Below are 9,681 nucleotides of genomic sequence, written 5' to 3'. Positions count from 1 at the left end.
TTTTTTTTTTTTTCTTCCCCTGCCTAAACTCCTCTGTCAGCCTGTAAACATTACCTGAGAATTCCCCAGCCGAAACGGCTGCTGGGGCACGAAAGTTCTTGTTAGAACTTTCCACCTCCGGCTTCCCCTCCACCCCTCTTACTGTCCCAACCTTCTGAGACGCTTTTTCTCCTCCCGAGGATTTATCTCACCCACCCACCCACACCTCCCCCCCCTCCCTTTTTCTCACCCGGTGCTTGCTTTGCATTTGGGAAGAGGTGATTTCAAGAGTGGCCAGGTGGGACGCCTCTCTGCCCCTTATTCGGTGTATTTATTATTGTTTGGGGGTGTTTTCTTTTTTAAGTCCTGTTTTGTGCGGTCCGGGGAGTTTCGCCCCCCCACCCCTGCCCGGCTCCGCGGCGCGGAGGATGGTGTGGAAATGGCTGGGCGCGCTGGTGGTGTTCCCTCTGCAGATGATCTATCTGGTGGTGAAGGCTGCCGTCGGACTGGTGCTGCCCGCCAAGCTGCGGGACCTGTCTCGGGAGAACGTCCTTATCACCGGCGGCGGGAGAGGCATCGGGCGCCAGCTCGCTCGCGAGTTCGCGGAACGCGGCGCCAGAAAGGTACCGGGACACCGCGACTCCAGGGGATGGGGGCCAAAGGCTAGGGGGACCGCGGGGACAGGGGGTGCGCCCACCTGCTGCCGCTGCCGGAACCCGCGCCCAGGGTCTGAAAGTCGCCGGCCACCCTACTTGTCTGCGCCACCCGTGAGTGCTGAGCTAGTCAGTTTCACCTTGTACATTTCCCGGGCACCCGACTGTCTTTTTTGGCAGGTCCGGAACTGACCCGCTCCTCTGGGATCTGTGGCTGGCTGTTCCCCCCAGCCCGAAACTTAGCAGACCCCCCCGCCCTTTCCGACATTCCTCCCTCCCAGAGGAAGGTGTCGTGTTTTCCCTCTCGTCTTTCCCTCTTTTGCCGCCACCCTGGTGAGTGAAGGGTGTGTGCGCTCCTGGGTAGAGCTGGGAGCCGCCTGTTAGCTGGCGCTTCATATTTTCCTTGGCAACCCGCTTCCCAGCCCCAACCTGGGCGGCTGCAGCTCTGGAGGCAAGAAAAGAGGGGATACTTGGTTTGGGTTTGAAAAGGAAAAAACGGTGGTGGATGTCTAGCCCAGCCTGATAGGCGCTCGGAGGCCCAGGTGTTTGGAAATCTGGAAAAGAGGGGACAAGGGTAACCAGCAGCTGATAAAGAGCCCTTGTTCTCACTTCAATGCTGCCTCTGCCCGACCCCCCCCCCCGCCCTTGTTCTCACTTCAATGCTGCCTCTGCCCGCCCCCCCCCCCCGCCGCCCCGCCAAAAACAGCCCCAGAGGGGATTCCCTCCCCACTAAGGGGCGAGGTGGCACCGTGGTGCAACCCCACCTCCCCAGCACCCAAGCTCTGCCTTTAACTTTTTGGTAGACCCGGCACCTCTTCCCCCACTTATCCCAGACCTGGTGCCCAAGAGTGTGGAGGGTGAGCCAGCTGTCACCCAGCTCCGACCCAAGCCAGGCTGACTCACCCAGTGACTAGAGCAATAGAGAGATTTGAGGCTGGCTGTCTCCAGCCAGCCCTGTGAAAAGGAAGAGCAAAAACAGGGAATGAGATTGAAATTTAAACTGTTGTGAGCGAGGGGGTGAAAGGGCCAGCAAAGCCAGCTGATCTGACATGGAGCCACATACCTAGGGGATTAAGTAAATATGTACTGTAGAAAACCAAACCTGCATGTAATTCCAGGTTGCTTTTGTTTTGTTAAATACTGCCCTGAGATTTACAATCCCTCCGGGGTGGCTCTGACTGGGACTGAACTTTGGAGCGTGAACCATCAGCCAAAGCCGATTGCCGATTAACTCTTCCTTCCCCAGGCGGTGTCTAGGAGTGGGGTGGGGGGAGCAGCTGTAGGTTGGCGGCTATCGAGGCTGAGCTAGCTGGGGTCGGCTGTCCTGGGCTCCTGCTTCTCCTTGGGTGGTTTGGACAGCTGCTTGACCTTGCAGTTGGAAGGGGAGTTTGGAAGTGTTTTTAACCCTTGGACACACGGAAAAAGGAGAAGCAAAAGTTCTTCTCAGCAGTTTCGTTTCCTTGAGGTGATGCCCCCTTTGTGGAGGCGTGGCAGATGAGGGTGCCCTTGCAGAAGGATGCAGGGTTTGGGACAATCGCATGTGATTGTCATTCCTTAGCGGTCTGCATCCCACAGAAACTTTCTTCTGACTCTTCCAGCTGGCCCAAGTCCTGGGTCTCTTTCACTGCTCTTGTAACTGGCTGCAGTAGGCATATGAAGAACTCTTTCAGTCAATCTGGAAAAACTTGACTGACTATAAACAAGCCTAAATTGAAAGAAGTATATGGCATTGGGGGGTGGAGAGGGTAGAGCGGCACCCTGTAAGTCCCTTCACTGGGAACCATGCCCCACCTAACTTGGAATAGATATCTTTTTCCAAAGAATAAATCCAGGGCCAATGAGAAATATGTCTTAAATTGGTATCTGGTCACCAGAAACAGGATCCATGGGTCCTGTGGAACTTCCAGTGCCATTCACCCTAGGTTCAGTGCTCAGACCAGTCAGGATGCCCAAGAGCCCTCCCTATAACTCATAATCATCTGACCAATTACTGGGGCTACTTTTTAATGAGCTTTCCGCTTGCTGTCACAGTGGGGAATTTGAAATCAAGGTTTCTTGCCTGAGTCCATCTGGGGCCCAGTGAGAGGACCTTGGGACAACTCCCAGAGCTGGGAGCGTTTGGGGGCTGGTGGGCTTGGGGACAAAGGGCCGGCCGAGCGTTGTGGAGTGGGGACTTTGGAGGAGATGGCTGAGAGAGTTGTGTGGATGGTGGGCTCAGGGTGGTCCTGGAGCAGCTGGTGAGAGCTGGGGAGCGTTGGCACCAGCTGCAGCCTGCAGCAGTGTTAAGACAGGTGACCTTGGTGGGCAGGGCTGACTCTCCTCATCTTGGGGGAAGTGCGGGCTGGACCTGAGGGGAAAGGCCCCCTAAAGAGAGAGAAGGGACGAGAACCAGAGTCTCTGCAAATAGCTGGCGTGTCCAAGAGAGGTCCGCTTACTCTCGAGGGGAGTGACAACCCAGTTTCCCATAACGACCTTGAGTCAAACAGGATTTGGCAATATTTGTGAGCAGTAGTGCACCTTAGGCTGCAAAGGTGACCCAAATGAGGGTTTTTCTTAAAGGAACACAAAGGCGCCAGGAGTTGGAAGGTTCCCCACCTGGAGATAACTCTGCTCAGCCACCATGTACAAGGTTAACCCGGGAAGGGCCAGTCATGCTCATTGCCCACTACAATCCTTTTCGATTTTCTGTGTCCTCCTGGATTTCCTTCCACAAAAGCATTCATAGAGCTTGGGCTCACCCCATCCCCAACAAGGCTCCTGGCAGGCCCAGTCTCCAGTCTTTGACCTTGACATGGTTTTAGCAGGAGTTCCCTGGAGGAGAGAGTGAACTGTTTGTTTGGAAGTATTTTCAGGGGCTGTTCCAGCCTCTGGTCCAGTAGGAGGCAAGTGGCTGGATTAGAGCCCTGAGCCATGACTGTAGGACCATAGAGGCAGGGGCAATACACCAGGGCCCAATCCCTCCATGGAGAAGGGGTAGAGCCGGGACTCGGGGACCCATTTCAGGGAGCCAGGATAAGAACTGGCTCTGAGTTGCACCTGCTTTGCTATTATTGAATTTACAGTCCATAGGTCTGTAGCCCTGTTCCTAAAGCAGCTCGCCAGGAATTAGCCCTTCACGTAGATTTGTGAATCCTATTCTCCATCACACCCATTCAGCAAATCCCATATCCTTCCCACCCTGGCACTGGGGCAGGCTGAGGCCCAATTATCCCTTGGCAACCATCTCTGAGAGACCTAGTCCAGCAAACCTACCTGAGATGCCTGTCAGGTGTTCGATGCAGCTCTGGGCCTGGAGAGGGGCAGAGACATGGCCAGGTGCTTACAGTCAAGGCACAAATTATAGTGTGTATTAGTTTCCTGTGGCCGCCATAACAAATGACCAATGACTTGGTGGCTTGCAGCAATAGAAATGTATTCTCTCACAGTTCTGGAGGCCAGAAATCTGAAATCAAGGAGTTCGCAGGGCCCCACTCCCTCCGAAGACTCTATGGGAGAATGCTTGCTTGCCCCTTCCAAATCCTGGTGGCTCCTGGCGGCTCCTGGCTGGCGTCCCTTGGCTTGTGGCAGTGTCACTCGTATCTCTGCCTCCACCTTCACGTGGCTGTCTTCTCTGTCTCTCTGTGTGTCTGTGCATCCTCTCATCTTCTCATAAGGACACCAGTCATTGGATTTAGAGCCCACGCTAAATCCAGTATGACCTCATCTTGCGATCCTTAACTAATTACATCTCCAAAGATCCTATTGCCAAATAAGGTCACATTCTGAGTTCCCAGGTAGACATGAATTTGGGGTGGGGGGGGGATGCTAAGCAGAAGAAGCCAAGAGCTATTAATCTGTAACAAGCGTGCATGGAAGGCTTCATGAAGGAGGTGGCATTTGAGTGAGGCTTAAAGAAGGTCAAGAGTTTCGATCAGAAGGGATGGGGGAAGGGTAACCCAGGTTCAAGAAATCACCGATCAAAGACTGTGTACCTGGCTGAAACTGGGGAAGGGAGGTAGAAGGCAACGAAAGGAAAGGATGTAGAGCAGATTAGGTATCAGGAGAAGTAAGCAGTTTGTATCTCAGACTCTGAGTTAAGCCAGTACTGATGAGAATAAGGAAAAAGGAGAAAGAAGGGAGAAGGATCCAGACAGGTAATCTTGGGTCCCAGAGTCATCAGGCCAAAATAGCTGCATTAAACAATTGATGTGTCATGAAAGTCACAAAGCCGGGATGACATGGGAGACAGCGGTGGCTTACCTCCCCCATCCTCACCCTGAATGCAGCCTTTGCTGGGACCGTTTAGGAAAAGTACCAGGTTCTCTTTTTCTTTCTTTCTTTCTTTATTTTTGGCTACTTTGGTTCTCTGTTGCTGCGCGCGGGCTTTCTCTAGTTGCGGTAAGCGGGGGCTACTCTTCGTTGCGGTGCGTGGACTTCTCTTTGCGGTGGCTTCTCTTGTTGCGGAGCGCGGGCTCTAGGCGCGCAGGCTCAGTAGCTGTGGCACACGGGCTTAGTTGCTTCACGGCATGTGGGATCTTCCCGGTCCAGGGCTCAAACCCATGTCCCCTGCATTGGCAGGCGGATTCTTAACCACTGTGCCAACAGGGAAGCAGCCTGGGAGCAGGAAAGTAGGCTACCTGTCCTACCCGAGGCATCTAGGAAAATTCTTTCAGCTTGCAGCATCTGGTCCTTGGATTTCAAACAACTGGGCTTTACAATTTGGACTGTCACCTGAATACAGAAACACCTCCCTTTTACTGCCCCACCTACCTCCCCTGGGGAACAAAGGTGCCCGCATCTTGGGCCACGCCCCCTGTGGCCTGGCTCACCTGGGTTCTAGACCTGACTTTGCTAAAACCCTGGAAAAGTGGCTCCCTTCTCTAGGCTGCAACTAAGAAGCACACCCATAAGATGAGAGGGGACGCAATGATCCCTAAGATCCTGTCATGCTCTAAAATTCTCATGTTATGGCTCCGCCATCCCAGGAAAGCAACCGAGTGCCAAGGTCTCTGCAAAAGATATTTGTCCTCATCACTGCAGATCTCAGCCTTTCTTGCTACATATCAGATCCCACTGAATGGAAAAAAAGCAACTCAGAGTTGGAAAATATGCCCTCAGTCTGTAGGAGGCCCCACACCCATTACTAAACTCCCTTATACAGGCACCAGGTAGCTGGCTGCCCTGATTTATTTCAACTCTTGCAGAAGATGTTAGTGTTTTCAACTTGTAGCTTTCAAGGGAACAAAGGGCCCAAGTTTCCCAATTAGCATGTCAAGCAGGAACTTCCAGTGTTTATCCTAAAATCAGAGAATGTTCCCTAGATCTAGAAATACTGACCCTGAGTCAGGAAGTCCATTGTCCGTCCACCTGCCCATCTGTTCATTCTTGTGCAGACTCCCAGGCTCTTCTGAACTTTCTGCTTTTCAGAGCCTGGGCCACGGGTTTATCCCTGCACAGAGCCCTTCCGATTTCTTTATCAAGATAGTTACTTTCTCCGTCCCATCTCCATCTGGTGATTTGTTGAGAAAATGATTCTCATCACTTTGAGAAAATGACCTCTGCCGTATTGAGGAGAAGGGAGCAGTTAGCCATCCTTCCCCCCCACCCCCCACCCCCCACCCCCCAGGAAAGAGATCTAGTTGTTGAAGTTTGTTGAAGTTGTTACAACCTCTCCCTGGAGGCTTTATCCCAACCTGCCACCCTCAAAATCCCACTTAGTTCTGGGTGCGAGTGCAGGAAGAATTCCAGACCCAACCTGTTTTTCTGTATCCTCGGGCAGAAGCATGACCACACCTAGAATGTTCTAAGACTTTCTCCTAGCTGCCTTCGGAAGACACAATTTAAAAAATACACCAAGTATATAGGATATCTGAAAGGGAAACATTTGAAACGTATTATTCGTATGAACCACGAAGGTCAGGAAAGAGTTGAAGCCAAATGAAAAAGAGACAGGCAAATCTGTTTAGACAGGCAAATGCACGCTCGTCTGCTGTGGGGTGAGTGAGGTCCCTTAAAATGAGTGCCGTCTTAAGAGCTCTGGATTCTCAAAAAGAGAATGCCAAATATCAGAACAGTTTAGCAAATGAGTGGTTGGTGGGAACTCATTCACGTATACAACAAATCTATGGCGCACCCTCTGTATTCTAGGCACAGAGATGCAGCAGCGAGCAAAGCAGACAACAGTCCGCACCCACGGGGAGCCTGACAGTTTGGTGAGGGAGACAGATAATAAACAGGATACAAAAAATAGCCCGTTAGATCGCAGTAAGGATCTAAGTGCTAAGCAGAAAACAAATGAGGCAAAGTAGACAAAAGGGGCTTCCCTGGTGGCGCAGTGGTTGAGAGTCCGCCTGCCGATGTAGGGGTCACGGGTTCGTGCCCCGGTCATGTTGTTTTCTCCTCAAGGACGTACAAGGAGCCAGAGACAACGAGCAGATGGATGACACAGGATCAGAAAGTGCAGTGACAGTAACTTCTAGCTCGGCGTTTTGCAGGCAGTGTACAGCAAGGCACTGGAAGGTTACTCAGTTATAAAAGGGTTCACCGGTCAAACGTGTTTAGGAAACACTGTTTTTTGTTTGTTTCTTTTCTGAGATTGATAGTACCTATCAAAGGCTCTTGGAATTCCTGCAGTAAAGAAATTAGCTTTAACTTTGTTTAACCCACACTTATTTGACTAAACAAGTTAACTGCAGAGCTGGAAAATGTAACCCTGACTCCCTTCCCAATGCTTTCTCCTACATCAGACTCCTGTCATGATTAGATGGGGTGCAGGGGTGTGCCAAATCTCCAAGCACCTGGTGCTAGAAACACTGTAGGTGCCAGACCAGCCTCCTGGTTCCAAAGAGCTGAGGATAATCCAACATAGCCATGCTATCCCCTTACAGCCCACTTTGCAACTTGAGACACATCTTCCCCTCACTGTTCATAGGGAAGGGGGAGAGGGAGGTAAAAATGAAAGTGTCCTTGGCCTGGAGCTGCATTCTGAATAAAAGAGTGCAGAAAACTGTCGGGCAGGATGTAACACCACAGAACCACGTGTTTTAGAAGATTGAGAACACAGGAGATTCGTGAGGCGATCGTCACTGGAAATTAAGATTGGAAGAAGAAATCAAACTATCTCACCCAGTTCTCACTTAGTAATAAAGCACAGCCCCAAATACACAACAAAGTGGTGATAGGCTAGACAAAGTTTCTCAAAGCGTGGGACATGGCCACGTGCATAGCTAGCTTCATTTCAGACCAAAGGATTCAGAATTTCTGGTCATAAGGCCCAGAACCTGTATCTTTGTCAATCTCCCTAAGTATTTTGAATGCACATTGGAGTTAGACCAGCAGCCCTGCCCTGAGCTGTGTGGGAAAGCTGCTGTGTGAGGAACAGTACGGGAGTGGAAGCATCACAGCCACTCCTTGGGTGAGCAAAACTAGTGGCTCCATAGACGATGATTACATGGCTTCAATTTTCCCACTTTCCCATGTTCTGTCCCTTGTCCCTAAAAACATCCCAACATTCAAACCATATTTCCCAGATATTCCAGTAGAATATCAAACTCATTTCTCAGGCCAGGCATCCTTGTTTTTATAGCCATGCACAGAAGATTCCATGACATGAGACAAGTTTATAACCAACACATTGAAATAAATTTTCCCATCAGTCTGTGTATGAGTATAGAGACCAAGAATGGTCCTTTGGAGACCGTTGATCCCCAAAATGGACTGTTTTCTCACACAGGCTAGCACATGGTCCCTCCAAACATTTAACCTTTAATACTTGTGATATTTTTTAATGGGAAAGAACAAAATGAAAGGGGGAAGGGAGTCACTCTGTAGAGAGTCTGAAAGGTTGCGTTTGTTACTTTTTGCTTTGTTTCACAACCTTGGCCCAAAGAAAGACTAGCATTTTCCGTCCAAGCTGACTTGGTGAGGCTGAAACATGACAAAGATCCATTTGGTTTGTGCTGACAGGTAGCACAACGAATAGAGAATTTCAAATGCACCCTCAGTGGACACCTCCACCATCCGGAGAAAATATCTTCTTCCAGATCTTCCTCCTAACAGCACGATAAAAGGGAACTGTCATCTAATTGTCAAATCAGCTTTCGAGGGGTACTGGAATCTACGAATCCTTTCTCTGGCATTAATCCTCTGTGTCCTCTTCATCATTACCACACTGCCCCCCCACCCCCCACCCCCCACCCCCCAGGAAAGAGATCTAGTTGTTGAAGTTTGTTGAAGTTGTTACAACCTCTCCCTGGAGGCTTTATCCCAACCTGCCACCCTCAAAATCCCACTTAGTTCTGGGTGCGAGTGCAGGAAGAATTCCAGACCCAACCTGTTTTTCTGTATCCTCGGGCAGAAGCATGACCACACCTAGAATGTTCTAAGACTTTCTCCTAGCTGCCTTCGGAAGACACAATTTAAAAAATACACCAAGTATATAGGATATCTGAAAGGGAAACATTTGAAACGTATTATTCGTATGAACCACGAAGGTCAGGAAAGAGTTGAAGCCAAATGAAAAAGAGACAGGCAAATCTGTTTAGACAGGCAAATGCACGCTCGTCTGCTGTGGGGTGAGTGAGGTCCCTTAAAATGAGTGCCGTCTTAAGAGCTCTGGATTCTCAAAAAGAGAATGCCAAATATCAGAACAGTTTAGCAAATGAGTGGTTGGTGGGAACTCATTCACGTATACAACAAATCTATGGCGCACCCTCTGTATTCTAGGCACAGAGATGCAGCAGCGAGCAAAGCAGACAACAGTCCGCACCCACGGGGAGCCTGACAGTTTGGTGAGGGAGACAGATAATAAACAGGATACAAAAAATAGCCCGTTAGATCGCAGTAAGGATCTAAGTGCTAAGCAGAAAACAAATGAGGCAAAGTAGACAAAAGGGGCTTCCCTGGTGGCGCAGTGGTTGAGAGTCCGCCTGCCGATGTAGGGGTCACGGGTTCGTGCCCCGGTCCGGGAAGATCCCACATGGCCGCTGAGCCTGCCCGTCCGGAGCCTGTGCTCCACAACGGGAGAGGCCACAGCAGTGAAAGGCCCGCGTACCGCAAAAAAAAAAAAAAA

General features: G+C 50.6%; 1 protein-coding gene across 1 annotated transcript in view; it reads left to right on the top strand.

Moving 5' to 3' along the window:
* Window positions 1-285: 285 nt before the first annotated feature.
* Window positions 286-9,681, top strand: part of DHRS3 (dehydrogenase/reductase 3) — a 44,595-nt gene continuing 35,199 nt past the window's right edge. Inside the window, exon 1 of the mRNA XM_007463180.1 lies at window positions 286-602. Within this exon, the coding sequence (XP_007463242.1) occupies window positions 408-602 (195 nt within the window). The 5' untranslated portion in view covers window positions 286-407. The remainder of the gene's footprint in view (window positions 603-9,681) is intronic.

This window comes from Lipotes vexillifer, unplaced genomic scaffold, assembly GCF_000442215.2.
Source record: "Lipotes vexillifer unplaced genomic scaffold, Lipotes_vexillifer_v1.1 scaffold109, whole genome shotgun sequence".
NCBI lineage: Eukaryota > Metazoa > Chordata > Mammalia > Artiodactyla > Lipotidae > Lipotes > Lipotes vexillifer.
The sequence above is the reverse complement of the archived record's forward strand: the minus strand, read 5'-3'. Positions and strand labels throughout refer to the sequence as shown.